Raw genomic sequence first — 15,529 nt, 5'->3', positions numbered from 1 at the left:
TCACCGAGCACCATGGCAATTTTCTGTGGTTTACAGAAAGTACACATGGCGGTGTTGTCTTCTATCACAAAAACCACATCATTTGTATACTTCTAGATGTGCTGTGTAGTGACCTGGAATTGAATTAATGCCAGCCTATTTATATTGCTGTATAAACCGTCATGATACAAAAATCGACCTTTAAAAAAAAAATCTAACTACTGCAGTTCATCATTTAAATCAACTTTCAGGTGGGAAAATGATAATGGGTAATTTTAATGACAACGCACTTGTTTTGAAATCAGTTGAAAACTATGCAACAACAAGCTTACAGTAAAATTGCAACCACACCTACAACAGAAAATAGGATAATAATTGACCAAATTTACAAAATAATAGTAATAATAATAATAACAATAATAATAATAATAATAATAATAATAATAATAATAAATTACACTTATATAGCGCTTTTCTAATACTCAAAGTCGCTTTACAGTAAAGGGGGTGAAACAAGACGACAGACAAACATAACACAGACGTACAGGGGTGGATGGGAGGGGGCGCTACGAGAGGGAGACGCGGCAGCCACACACGACGCCAGCAGTACTCTCTCACTTAAACACATACAAAAGGGTACATAAGTCATTCATCCTAAAATGATCGATGTGCAAATAATTTCCACATACTGCAGCTACCTTGAATGTATTTCTGTTGATTTCTTGCTTGCCTGCAACGTTCATCACAAAAGTAGGTTTTGCTTTATTTCACAATTTTGTGTGTGTGTGTGTGGGGGGGGGACGCCATTTAGTGGTCAATTGACGCCAAGTTTTACATAAAGCCTCAGACGTGGGAAAGTGAGCCGAGTTTCGTGTTAATGTGACTGATTGTTGCCAAGATATGTAACAAAACCTGTTTTGACTGCAACCCAGAAGAAGTTGCTGCATTATAACGTTCACATTTTTTGTATTATCAAAATTCTTGATTCAACATTTGTTCATGAGGGTGCAGTTTCCTGCAGATCGGACTGACAGCCCAGGAGGAGTTGGAAAAATGTTTTGCATATTTCGCAATTCTGTGAAAAAAAGATTGTATGTGGGGAAAAGGACATGGCCGTTATCTGGCACCTGGAGATTCGGCTCAATTCAGGGAACGTGTGCATGCAAGGTTGTCGAACGTGCGATGTATGGTGTGGGGGTTAACTGGCCTAAACATGCTTACCTTGATTAAAGCACAATCTGCTAGTCCACATGTTTCTTCTTCTTCTTTTTTTTTTGTTTTTTGTTTGTGTGTCTGACAAGTGCGCCATTCTACACCTCCACTGAAAATTTCACGTGCACAACTTGTCTGTCTGCTGCTGCAATACCACATGTACCAGTGGAATAATGATGAAATAATAATACAAATCTGAGTGATTACATTAAGGTTCTCAGCCCTGCTAGTACTCGAAGCCACGCTGCTTTGCAACGTGTGGCCCCCAGCCTCCTCAGCTTGGACCCTAATTAGATTGTTGGCAAAAAACATTAAATCCTATTGGTTTCCTCTACTGGAAGCCACCAGGATTCGTCTATTGGTTTCTGATGTTTGTTTGTTTCCGAGCAGCGACGTTTTAATTTGTTGGAGAGCCTGACAACTCAACAGGGTTGTTCTCTGTAAACTCAAGCAGCTACATTTTCTGGCGGCGCGTGGGAAGGTCACGGTGTTGCCCCCCCAGTTCCCCCTCCCCCGAACGACCAGAGGAGGCGCTAGTTCGGCCACGGGGACACATACCCACATCCGGCTTCGCACTCCGCAAACACGGCCAGTTGTGTCTGCAGGGGCGCCCGACCAAGCCGGAGGCAACAGGGGGATTCGAACCGCCGATTCCCCGTGTTGGTAGGCAACGGAATAGACCGCTACGCCACCCGGGCGCCAATAGCCACCATTTCTAACTGTAGTTTTGGTTAACACGCTGAGCAACCTCCTACCGCCTCGCTAGTGCCTGGGTGTCCTTGTCTTGGTCTCCAGCAACACGGAGGGAACGCTTGTGCTTCATGGTTCAGTGCCAAGATACCTGGCAGCGCATATTATGCGACTCTTTACCATGCCAACGGCAAGCAAGTCATGATTAGAGATTAAGACCTCAGCTGAACTGCAGGCCTCCTCTTCATCACTGCAGAAAGAACTAAAGAAGATCAGTCAGTCAATCGATGGCAAATAGTTCATTGTCCTGCCTGACAATGGGTACTCGGATTGTTACTGGTGCTCCCTTTCTAAACCAGACAATACAGTTCTCGAGAGGAAGATGAACTTCAATTTTTTAGTATGATTGGGGACTGATAAAAATGCCTCTGAACCCATAATCTACAACCAAAACGCGTTTCTCTAAGACAACCCACTGTGTAATGAACTCCTATGAAACAATCATTAGTGCTATTGTGTCAACACCACCCCCAGCACCAAAAAAATGTTGAAATTTGGGCGTTATTGTCTTTAATGTATCATGTTTTGTCATCCAGCACTGCGGTTCGAGACGGATGCTGTACTAAATCTAGTGTTCAATATGATGCTGCCATCTAATGGTGGGAGTAGGGCCAGAACTGCAGCGGCAGGCACCGGAAAATTTAGACGTTTGATGGAGCTAAAAAAAAAAAAGAAAAAAAAAGAATATTTTGTAGAACTAAATCATCCAATAAATCCATATATTGTTATGTATTGAGTGTCCAGCAAACAAACACGAGATGTCACTGAGAGTTGTCTCAAGTTTCATCTATTCATCTATTTTGCATGCAACGACAAGGCCTATCACAAAAGACATGTTTGGACCGTAGTAAAAAAAACAAAAAAACAAAACAAAAACAGCCAGCTCACGTATGAACACAGTGAATAAGGGAGTAGATTTCCAAAAAAAAATTCATGTATGAATTTGATCTATTTTGCCACAATTAGCAAACTTGATGAAAATATTTTCTCTTCTCCAATGGTAGACAAATTATTTCCTTTTATTAGGTACATAGTGATTATCGATTTGTCTGCCTTAATCCAGGTTAGGAAAATGTGCCACTAAAGAAAGTATGTGCTGATACCTGACTAGCACTGGCTAAGTGCATTGTACTATTAAACCTGTCTAGACGGGATACCAGAGACACAAGTGAAGTTGGACAGCGTTGCGTTAGATAGTGTGATGAAAAACTTGCACTGAAAATTATGGTTTAGTCTAACAGAGGAATTAGCCTGGAAATGCTTTTAAGTGATAACTTCTTGGTGTGATTGTCTTCTTATCTGAATATGTATCATTTATCTGAGATTCACTTCACTCAGTTGCTGTCATATTTTTACCCCCATAATTAAGAGAATATATTGGAGCTATACATCAGCACAGTGTTACTTTCCAGTAGGACAAAATAGGAAAACATTTTTTACAAGTGCCAACTTGTCATGAAAGTCAGTTTTTAATTTAATCAAAAATACACATACACCAACACATATGAAAAGCATTATATTCCGCTGTGCATTTGTCTACTTTTCTTGTTGCATCTTCTTTTCCAGAACTTGTTTTTGAACATCTGACTCCCATCGGGCTGGACCTGAGGGAGATACGTGAATGTGCTGATATCTGTCAATACAGTTAACATTTGGGAATAAAGAACATCGGGCGAGATTAAACAAACATTTTGCACTCTCAGGGCTAAAACGGTGCCTAAACAGAAATGTGTATTACACAGGGGCAGCAAATACAATTCCAGAAAATTCCAGTTTGAAATCCACACCTTCTTGCGTTTGTGCTGCATTCGGCGAGCCACTTCAATATCTTCTTCCTCTTTGTCATCCATTTGAAAGTCACCTTCGTCATCCTTCCCATTACCCTCCTCTCCTTCCCCTACCCTTTTCGGTGTGAAAACAGTTGCTGTGAAAAAAGAAACATTGCCATAGATTACTCGAGGTAAAACTGTAACCCCAAAAGGCATAAGTGGTTAAAGCTTTCAGAGAGGTTACAAGTAAAAGCTGTCAGCAGTTTGTCTCTACCACAATTTAGAACAAATACCAAAGGCCTGTTGTGGTTGCATAGCCATTAGGGGGTGGATTAGACTATTGTGACATGCATTTCTTTGTATTTATTATTGGAAAGTTTGGAATTAGTAACTTTAAATTAAAAGAAGTTAGTCTACAAGTAGTATAAAATATTGCCAGATGACACAAAAAAAAATGTCAACTTTGCTCGGCTAATCAAATCTGTAAACCCCCCCCCTTTTTTTTTCTCCCCAATTGAATTTGGCCAACTACCCCCCCCTTTTTTTCTCCCCAATTGAATTTGGCCAACTACCCCACTCTTCTGAGATGTCCCGCTTGCTGTTCCACCCCCTCTGCCGATCCGGGGAGGGCTGCAGACTACCACATGCCTCCTCTGATACATGTGGAGTTGCCAGCCGCTTCTCCTTTTCACCTGACAGTGAGGAGTTTCCCCTGGGGGATGTAGCGCATGGAAGGCTCACGCTATTCCCCCCAGTCACCCCCCCCCGAACAGGTGCCCTGACCGACCAGAGGAGGCGCTAGTGCAGCAACCAGGACACATACCCACATCTGGCTTCCCACCCACAGACACAGCCAATTGTGTCTGTAAGGATGCCCGACCAAGCCGGAGATAACACGGGGATTCGAACCAGCGATCCCCGTGTTGGTAGGCAATGGAATAGACTGCTAAGCCACCCAGATGCCCCTCTGTAAAACTTTTTTAACACCTTTCCAGCTCTACATTCAAGACACCCATCTATTTGCTTAAACACATTTAAGGGAAATGCACCCAATGCACATTTTATTTTTTGGCAATATTTCAGATTGTACAATTCAGTTTTTTAGATGGGGGAAAAATAGCTTACAACAGTGGCATCTGTCTCGAGTCATGAAGAGATAACAAAATGCAGGTTTTCCTTCCAACTCGATACTTCACCAGATCAATTCTCTATTTGGCACACCTTTGGCAAGACAGGAGCTTGCCAAAGATGTGCCAAAAAAATCAGAAATCTGCTTGTGTAATGTTTAATAGGAATTAAAAGCAGCATACTGCAAAAGACACACATTTGGTGACCACTTTTTTGAAGTGTTTGCATGACAGATACTGACAAGGATAGAGGTCACTCATGCTATCTTCTGAGTCATGATCAACTTCACTGGATGAGGATTCCGAATAAGGATTCCTCCTTTGGGAGCTTCTCCCCCTCTTGACCTCCCCTTCATCGCACTTGCGAGATTTTTGTTGGAGCCTCGCTGGGACATACTTAATCCCCTGTCGTACACACTCGTCATCTAAGGGTGAAATTAAAAAACAACTGTTAGAGCTGAAGTCCATAACTGAAGAATATACTGTGACCATGTTGAAATGTTTCATTTCGAGCTAGTTTTCTCTATAAGATCACAAAGGAATCGCCCTTATGTAGGGCATGCAACATGAATTATGTCTGTGCAATAGGATGCCTTTCCAATTATTTTTCAGTTTACCACTTTGTCTGGCTTTTTATCCATTTCTGATGTATTTATATCGATCCATCCATCCATTGTCTTAACTGCTTATCCTGATCTCAGGGTCGCGGGGATGCTGGAGCCTATTCCAGCAGTCATTGGGCGGCAGGCAGGGAGACACCCTGGACAGGCCGCCAGGCCATCACAGGGCCTACACACACACACACACACACACACACACACACACACACACACACACACACACACACACACACACACACACTGCTAGGGACAATTTAGTACCGCCAATTCACCTGACTTACATGTCTTTGGACTGTGGGAGGAAACCGGAGCCCCTGGAGGAAACCCACGCAGACACGGGGAGAACATGCAAACTCCACACACAGGATGACCCAGGATGACCCACCAAGGTTGGACTAGCCCGGGGCTCAAACCCAGGACCTTCTTGCTGTGAGGCGATCGCGCTAGCCACTGAGCCACCGTGCCGCCCCTGATGTATGTATATATAGTTGAATATGGATTCAGTAACATAAGTGTAGATAAAATGAGATGATAGCTCCTGTTTATGGTGACCTCAACTCTAAAAGGGAATACTGCAAAATGCAATTGCGCTCAAGCGATTGCAACATGATAAAGATCTTCTATTGTCTTTCATGAACAAAACCAAGATTTTGCTAGTCTCAGTAACATGTGAACTGGACAGGGTGAATTATGTTATCTTGCAGTTTGTTCTGAGTCAGTATATGTTTCTGGTTCAAAAATGTTGATGGTATAATAATAAGAACACTTAATGTTCTGCCAACATTATCGGAACTCACCTATTTTTTATGTTACAGCTAAAGGTAGCAAAAATATATGCGATTTGAATTTGGATTTTATTATGTTCTCTTAATATTGGATTTATTCATGTCATGGGGTGGTGACTGGACAGATACTTGAGTGAGCATTCCAATTTTACTGAAAAGCCCCATAAAAATAGATTTTCCCACTATTGCACTATTTTTTACAACATTGCATTTTACTTCCTAAAAACAGCAATACATGATCATAAAATGATAGACAAGTTTTTGAATTTCAGGTTGGATTTGGTTTTAAGAGGGATTATAATGACTTATCAGTTTGACTAAGCACATTTGCGACACAAATGATCATAGACATCATTATCAATTAATATGATTATCTTCTATTATTTCATTTTGACCAAAGAATTAGTCAGGCCTTAGATTGGCAAGTTCTGTACATGTGAATTTGTAAATCAAGAGCCAGGTGTATGAGAGAGAAAACAAAACGGATAGCAACAGGTGTATGGAGTAAAAGCATGAGAAATTTGGAAAAAGTACTCACATTTATTCAGGGCGTTCTTGAAACGCTTCCCATTGACATGTTTTAGGACATGGGCTGGCTGTCGATTAATGTGTCTGAGGGTCAGTTTACAGAAGAGCTGATTGCTGGGAAGAGAGACATCAAACCAAACTTTCAGCAATTAGAGTAGCTACCCAGAGTGAATGAACTCAATACATCCAGCCCATTTGTGAGTAACCTATAATGATCACTTGTCATTTACTTAACTATCAAGTAAATTATACTATACAATACAGTAATCATCAATTGCCAACTGCAACCAAATGCATGATATACTACAGAAACGTGAAGCAAGGAAAACGTTGAGCTTTCTGATACAAAACTGCGAACACATATTGACAAACTTAAATGAAGTTGTGACGAAGAGTTGTCTTACGGTTGTTTACTGCTAGCAACAATATGTGGTTGGTATTGACTGTAGCAGAACTCTGAAGAAGCCCTCATCTGCTGGTATTTCTTTCCTCTGGTGTAATTCTGAAGTTCTGCCAGGTTGCAAGGGAACTCGTGTCCATTTACTGTGCATTTTATCTGAAGCGACATTCAAGCATAAGCGAACACCACTTAAAACATGTATCAACAAAACAAATCGACAAAGAACCTAGTTTTCTGCTATTGTTTTTTTGGCACTTAATTGCGTTGTTGTCCCCCGACTAGACTCTTGCTTGTTTTGTATTAACTCTCAGATGTACGTGGCGTTGGGTAAAAGCGACGGCTAAATTAAATTCTAACATTGTGACACACACCCCATTGATATTCCGCGTTGGCTAGCAAGCAGCAATAAGCTATATTTAGCCAGCTAACGTTGCGGCGAGCTGTTAAGACTAACAGGATATGATATAATTTTGCTCGCAAACCTTTCTGTCCTCTGTCAAATGAAACAATGGATGTTCAAGAAGAAACGCTTTGAGTTCTTCGGGCAACTCCTCCATCGCCGAGAGACTTTAGTGAAACGGTTTCAAACACGCTATTTCGATCACCCGGCGCTTGTAAACGCGAGCCACGCGTGTAGGCTAGGCAGCCACTTTGTAATGCTAATTCTTGGTACCCTGGCGCCCTCCATTGATAAATCTAAGAAAGCCAGTTTAGTCAAATCTAAATAAACCTTGTTCAATAGTAAGGATGATTTCAGAGGACTATCACTAACTAGACTTTGATTTGATCATTTTGAAGCGACAGAACAATAGATAGTGTGTCTTTGGATAAATAAAATAACGGCAAACCCGCTGAGCGATAAATAGCTAATGGCGGGCCATATATTTGCCATATTAAAATCCAGAGTTAGCGATTCATATTATGGCTTATCTCTTGATAATCATCATGTTTATCTACATTTTAGTATTAACAAGCTGACAATATGTCGTAAATTTATTTGGCTGAAAAGACGTGTGATATTTGTTACCACGTGACATTTCGGCAAAAGTTAAAACAGCCGCTATCAGTGGGTCCTTAGTCAGATGACTTAATCTGACAGCCTTTCCTATGAAAGTCCATTGGTTCCCTATTCGATACTTCAGTCAGTGTGTATGCCTTCTTCAAATCTTTGAATTGATCTAACACTAATCCGTTTGATGATAGAATATCCATTCTGGCATTTATTTTATTTTGCTGTTGGGTTTGAGTTTGGAGTACTTCTAACTGCTAATAGCTATAGAGTGTTGTCAAGTACAGTTAGACGAGTAGCTAAACTTCTCTTTAGCTGGATTTGCCTGTATCGGGGCGAATCCAAAATTAACCACGATAACGATGTCTGGACCAAACGGCGACCCCGACATCTCAATTGACGAAAGTATTATTGAAGACGACGATGAATTCAGCGACGAAGGTATGGGGACAGCGTTTTTAATTTGCCACAATTTTGTCGTATTTTTTGTTTTACAGCATGTAATCATTAGTTTCTCGATCCCATTAATATATATGGTGTGGAAGTTGTTCTGACAGTGACCTTTCGCCATTGACGGCAGAGAATCACAGTAAATGTCGGTCATTTCTGCGATGTTGTTAAAAAAAACGAATGGAAATTGATGCAACATTTGTTTTACATCTACATCTGATACGTTTCAAGGAGAGCGTTAGCAGATGCTTGTATGAAGGTACTCATTCCCAGATCTTTCTTGACAGAATATGCTGCCATCAATACTATGCTGGATCAGATTAACTCCTGTCTGGATGATTTGGAGGAACGGAACGATGCCTTGAATAGCAAACTACATGAACTGTTGGAGTCCAATCGACAAGCAAGGCTCGAGTTCAGGGCTCAGCTGGGTGGTTCTCATTTAGAGGAGCACGTTCCTGGAGACAAGGACTCCTCTCCACCAAAGAAACCCTAGACGTGGACTCTGGATAACTAGATTGACTGATGGGGTGGATAGAGCTGGCGTGTGCTTGGTCGGTTATAGATATAACGTACTTAGTCAATTCAACTCCTCAATGCATCTTAAAAGATTGATGACACTTATGTTTGATCTCTGTACATCAATAATGTCACACATTTCTGAAGAGGGACCATGCTTTATCATGGCTGCACACTTCATGAACATATTTGAAGCCCTCTCCTTTATACACATGGTGTACTGATGCATTTCCCAAAAGCAATGGGGTTCTTCCACTCCTTACAGCCCCTTTAATATTTTTCATAGAGTACAACATATCTGGAATGACTCCACTGTCATCTGTTGAAATTCATGATACCTGCTGTTTAAAAGCTGGCGTTCCGTGCATCTAGGCCATTCCATTCAGACATAACTGAAAGGTTATTTTAATTTTTATAGACTTAGTGTCAGCTTCTTGACTATCCTTGATTCCATAGTGTAAGTTCATTTGAAGTAATGAACTTACACTATTCACTTTATTATGAAACCTGTTTCTTTGTAGGTTGTTTAAGCAGATACTTGAAGCAAACTGTGTGATGTGTAATACAAGAGTGATTAATGCAAGGTAGTCACGTTTTCCTGTTGAAGATCTCTTTCCAAAAATAAAAAAATGAATGTTAAGGTCTTGATAAAACCATAAAAATAACCCCACCCATGAAAAGGTTATAATATTAAGTAGAAAGTATTTAAGTGTGTGAACTGTCAAACATTTTAATGTAAATTAAGATGACCCTAAAGTGGAAAACATCCAAAAATACATTTAAACTTCCAACAGTTTGAAAATGTCACTTTTTTTTGGTCAAATGCTGAATAAAAGTACAATGGGGAAAAAAAACAAACAAACATAGATCCGTTTGAAAATGCTCTGTTAGGTTTGTTTTTGTGCTTAGTAAAGACACTCATTGACCTCTTCACCGCCCAATACAGTTCAGTTGAATATAGAACTTGCGAAAATATTTTCTTTACATGCTCCTTAAACACCATGTGGCAGTCGAGAAAGTTGTTACTTGAAGGGTTTACAGCTGGGGTTGACTCAATCCACTGGGGTTTAAGGATGCGTACCTGATGACATGAGAGGGAGATGACTCATTTTCCATCTATAACTTCTGGATGTTTATTACAGCTGATGCTTAAACCAACTGTTATACAGTTGTTTAGCTCAAAGTTGGTAACATGTTGGAATATATGTTTTCTGAATATTGCCTTCACAAATATTGGTGCCCCTAATCAGAGCTGCTGGTTAAGAGAATCATAAGTTTGCTATATTAAATGTCCATAAAACTGATTCACCTGACCAATATTTTGGGATCTCTCCCAAGCAACTGATACAGAATCTTATTACTAGACAACCATGATTCCATCTCTCCAATGTATAGGAAAAAATGTTTATGTGTGTGTGTGTGTGTGTGTGTGTAAATTTATTTTCTTCAATTTATTCATTTATTGAATAGCGGACAGTGAAACGGAGGACAGGAAACAAGGGGAGAGAGGGAGATGGGTATGGCATGCAACAAAGGTCACTGGCTGGAATCGAACCAGGGATGTTGCGGTTATGTGGCATGTGCTATAATCCTTCAGCTACTGGGTGCCAGAAAAATATATTTTAATTAAAAAAAAACTGAAATAGAGCTTAATAAGCTAAAAGCCACAACAGCTCTGTTAAAATGTTTGTTTTGTTTGCATGTACAAGCGTCGTAATGTAAGTCATTGGTTGTTTTACCTTGAATATACCTTGAAATATAAGAGGTAGGAGGAAGTCACTTTGTTCAAGTGGAGCCAAACTTCACAGCTGACCACAGAAAATACTTCCAACTGCGAGAGAAAATGTGAAAGATATATTTTAAATTAAACGTTTACCTCATTTTGTTTTGTAGCAATTTCCCCCCCTACATCAAAGCTGTTCTTTGAAATATATTTCCTTGCACATGGCAGCTTTTCAAGTTTTGTATTGGGAGCTGTTTTAAAGATGAGATTTGTTGCTCTTAGAATTTAAATTCTCCAACTCAGCAGTCATTTAAACTAACTGAGAAAGTTAGGAGTGGCCAGTTTGAATTGTTTTGCATAATTTCTTGTCTTGCTCTTTGAATGTGCTGGGAAAAATACAGTTTAAAGTCCCAACAAAATTTACAAATTGCATTGATGTACTTATAACACAAGGGCTGGGCAATCTTATCCAGAAAGGGCCAGTGTGGGTGCAGGTTTTTGTACCAACCAAGCAGTTACACACCTGATCCCACTAATCAACTAGTAGAGGTTTGCTGAGGAACTTGATTAGGAGACACTGGTGTGTTACTGCTTGGTTGAAACAAAAACCTTCACCTACACTGGCCCTTTCTGGATAAGATTGCCCACCCGTGTATTTAACAGGTTGTAAGACCTCCAACCAGCATCACATACATGTTCTTATTGCAGATATGTCCTTCAGAAATGAGTAACAAGCCCTTCAGTCTAAAAAACAAAAAAACAACATTAAGTGTCATAACTGAATAAGGGGCACCATTTTCGTAGTTTGAAACAGTTTGTTCAGAAGAAATGATCTGTGCTTCTTGTGTTCAGGCTTTAATACTGTCATTTGGGGGTAATCTCAACATTTGCAAAATGCAGCTTTTCCATTGTCAAATTAACGCACACAGAGGGTTTACAGTCATTTTTCTAAAAAGCATCCATTACTACAATCACTCTCCTTTAGGGAACTTGCACTGGGGCTTAGGCCAAACTAATAGGTAGATGGGAGAGAAGCAACTGCTGAAAAACTTTGCACAAAACACATGGTCTATTCGCAAACTCAAAACTTTCAAGAAAAAAAAACAAAGGATGATAATTGGGGATACTTTGCAAGAACGGGATTAGATTTATGATTCAGCACTGATTAACACTCGAATTACCATTTTCATTATTTTTTAACATTTTTAAGTACAAAGTATCTCCTGGTGAAACGCCTTATGTGGTTATCAAAGAAAGGTGAATCAGTTCATCTGGATACAACGTTTATTGAGAGAAACGTTTCATCACTTATCCAAGTGACCTCTTCAGTCTAACCTGACTGCGGGTACCCCCACCCTTATAAACAACACAGCTGCATAACGACTGAAACCAACGATCAGTTTCACCATGAGCATTAACTAGAATTACAACGGCAATGTGTGCTATTCACCGAGGATTTGGGAGTGGTTGCAATCACAACATTGTAAGATGGTGACAGGGATGGTCGTACCCTCTTCACTTAGACCTCCCATAACCTCATGTGGTTACAGTCTGAGCCTACTCTCCCAAAGACCTTATGCTACTTTGTTGTATGGTCACAAGGATGACGTAGAAATTAAGCGTCGGCTAAATGACTGTAATGTAATGTGTTGTAACCCCCTTGTTCTGGCTACACTTTGAAGAAACCACACCAGTCTTCTGCATCCAGGGTGGCTGCTGCAGGCCTGTTTATTTCTGACACAGCTCAGCTCAACTCTGGCAAAATCCAAATGAGCCGTTAGATGTCGTGGTCATAAACGTAGTGTCAGCTCAACCCCAGCCCAACTCTGTCGCCATCATGTGAAGGGCCAGAGATGTTACTACGTAATGCACTTGACCACAACCGTCACCACTAGGAGGTGCTAAGTGAACGAGGCCAGGTTCGAATAAGGGGAGCGCAAGAGGAACTCAATATGTAAAGAACAATAATTTCATATATTTTGCCAAGTTTATAACATGTGATTCTTATGTGTTACACCTAGTCTACACGTACACAGGTAATTTTTTGAAAACATAGCTTTTTCTACGCTTTTTTACCTTTTTTCCACATACAGGGTGCATGTAGAGAAAAGGTCCACCTTAAGGTCACTGAAAACGGGCCTTTTTGTAAGACTCCTTTCTAAGTGAATATTTTCAGAAACTCCGTTTTCAGCGTTGACGTGTAGACAAGGAATAGAGCACCAAAAATGTCCGGGATTCGACTTTTGCTTTCTACAGTCCTCATTCATTGTGCGTGGTCTTGCGTCTCTTTGACCTTTCTCTTTAAGTCCCGCCTTCTCGCACACCACCAATAGCAGGTCATGAACACGCCCTTCTCGCAAACATTGGTCAATACAACTTTAAACAAATGTCTTGCAGACTTCCATGCCTACTACTGGATTACTAATTAAGGAATGTTGGGAAAGATTCGATCTTCAGGGAAGTATGCCAGAGCACACCAGGAGGACTGAAAAGTGTCTAGTGTAAAAGGGGATTTTTATGCCAATTGACTTATTTTGTTTAGAAAGAAAGAAAGCCACTTTATTTTGTCATTGTATTCTTTACAACGAACCGTATTCTTACAACGAATCTGTTCTCTGCATTTAACCCATCCTGTTGTATAGGAGCAGTGGGCAGCTGCAGCACCCGGGGACCAACTCCAGTTCTTCTTTCCATTGCCTTGGTCAGGGGAACAGGCAGGAGTATTAACCCTAACATGCATGTCTTTTTGATGGTGGGAGGAAACCGGAGCACCCGGAGGATACCCATGCAGCCATGGGGAGAACATGCAAACCCCACACAGAAAGGACCTGGGACAGCCTGGGGTTCGAACCCAGGACCTTCTTGCTGTGAGGCACCAGTGCTAACCACTGGGGCACCGTACCGCATTTTAATCCATGGCTATTAAAAGAAAGTGTTGTGTGGGCATTATGTAAAAGGTGTTAAAAGCTAAACTATTTTGTTTGTTTTTATTTCATTGTTGAAGGCCATAAATTGAATGGAAATGGATAAGATTATTTGGCCATCTGGCTATGAAGGCATTTGTTATATGTATTGTTAAAGACTAGCTGTTTATGTATTAAAGTTAAATAATATAGATGCATGGTTGTGGGCGCTTTTGTCAACTATTTAACCCCACCCCATACACATTGCCACCAATTACTTGAGCCCCCATCCAGCCCCAACTTTCTACCGACTGCGGGTGTCCGTTTACTCCATGCTGCCATCCTGCCCCCAGTGTCCTCTTTTTTGAAAAACCAACATATGGTCACCCTACTTTTTGGACAACCAGCAACAGTGACTAGTGGGTACCATATATTTATCAGCCACTCATTCTGGAAAAACAAGTCCAATTCAAAAGTCAGTTTAAAATGTAACGTCAATTTAAGAGTATATATAAAATGTTGAAAAATGCAATTTGATATATTTAACCCACTTGTAGTGTTTCGAAATTGCTGTACTAGTTGTCCCCTTCCCTCATCTAACCTCAAATCTGAATAAAATAATAAACTCAAACAAAACATTTGGCTGCAATATTTGTTTCCTATTGTGCTTTTTTTTAGGCTCTGAGCACAAGCTTTTACTTTTTTTGTAGATTCCTTTTATTTTACTGGAAAAAAAAACACAACAAAAAAGTCGATTTATACTTTCATGCAATTTCCACATGACATTGGTCTTTTCTATTAGGAAAGTGTTATCTACAAAAAACCCTCCATGTGACCAGACACTAAGAAGCACAAGAAAAACGCTCTAACGGAAAAACTAGAACCAACTGAACTCTATTTACAAATGCAAACCTATGTGAACAGGCTACACACACAAGACACATCAAATGAAAAGGAACAGAAAAAAAACTCTACAATTTCCTATTTCTGAATTTAAGTTAAAATGGTCATTGTGCACTTGTTCATTTTTCTGAGGCCAAAAAGCAATTATAAGTTATAAAAATAAACAAAAGTACATACAATGAATAACCAGCAGCCTAAATCCAAGAACGATATATGTACACTCAAATCATATAAAGTACTGAAATGCTTGATGCATGTTTACACATGACCTCCACTTGACTTCTGAAATGCCTGTTTCCTGTCTCAAACAAGATGCGGAATGTCATCGGATTGAACAGAATTATGTTGCCTTAACAGAAAAGGTTCAATCCCACGTCGCAGGATCACCCTTATTTCCCTATTAACAACTTTTTTTCTTTTCTTTTTTTTTAGCCTGCTTAAAAACGTTAGAAACGATTTAAAATGTTAATAAAATTGAGTTTAGTTATCTTATTACAAGTAACCAAACTTTTAATTGCTGGCCCGAGGTTGACAATTTTTTTCAACCACCAAAAAGCAGCTACTTTATGGCTTAATTCACACAAGAACAGTTACATAATTGGCTGGTAAAATTACCCATCATTGATTTTTATTCGCTCTTGATGGGTGACAGGTGTTAACGTCCCACCCTAAGAGGTTTCACTACTTAGCAGCCATGGTCCACAAAGGAAGTCTGTCTAAGTGAAGGTACTGGTTTACTCAAAAACTCAACAACGGGGAGATACTGGGATGTGCACTGCTTGGTCAGTGTTCCATGACAGCACAAGGTAGAACCCCTTAGGCAAGCACACACAAACACCAGCTGAAATGGCA

The 15,529-nt window shown here is 40.2% G+C and overlaps 2 protein-coding genes across 3 annotated transcripts; one reads left to right on the top strand and one right to left on the bottom strand.

The window, feature by feature from the left end:
• Positions 1-3,102: 3,102 nt before the first annotated feature.
• surf2 (surfeit 2) lies at positions 3,103-8,008 on the bottom strand. 2 transcript variants are annotated; one of them, XM_056291094.1, is made up of 6 exons: positions 7,653-8,008; positions 7,175-7,326; positions 6,781-6,884; positions 5,080-5,262; positions 3,729-3,865; positions 3,103-3,545 (listed from the first exon to the last, which is right to left on the bottom strand). In XM_056291094.1, exons 1-6 carry the CDS (start codon positions 7,725-7,727, stop codon positions 3,456-3,458), a joined length of 741 nt encoding a protein of 246 aa, XP_056147069.1. In that variant the 5' UTR covers positions 7,728-8,008; the 3' UTR covers positions 3,103-3,455. The 2 variants fall into 2 exon arrangements, with proteins under 2 accessions (XP_056147069.1, XP_056147070.1); XM_056291095.1 differs by lacking the exons at positions 7,175-7,326; positions 7,653-8,008 and adding an exon at positions 5,739-5,926 and having other exon boundaries at positions 6,781-6,880.
• A 266-nt stretch (positions 8,009-8,274) lies between these two features.
• Positions 8,275-9,988, top strand: bbln (bublin coiled coil protein). The gene is made up of 2 exons (XM_056291106.1): positions 8,275-8,620; positions 8,917-9,988. Exons 1-2 carry the CDS (start codon positions 8,542-8,544, stop codon positions 9,123-9,125), a joined length of 288 nt encoding a protein of 95 aa, XP_056147081.1. The 5' UTR covers positions 8,275-8,541; the 3' UTR covers positions 9,126-9,988.
• Positions 9,989-15,529: the final 5,541 nt, after the last annotated feature.

The sequence above is a fragment of the Lampris incognitus genome, chromosome 12, assembly GCF_029633865.1.
Source record: "Lampris incognitus isolate fLamInc1 chromosome 12, fLamInc1.hap2, whole genome shotgun sequence".
Lineage (NCBI taxonomy): Eukaryota > Metazoa > Chordata > Actinopteri > Lampriformes > Lampridae > Lampris > Lampris incognitus.
Note: the sequence above shows the minus strand (reverse complement) of the source record. Positions and strands in the feature narration are given on the sequence as shown.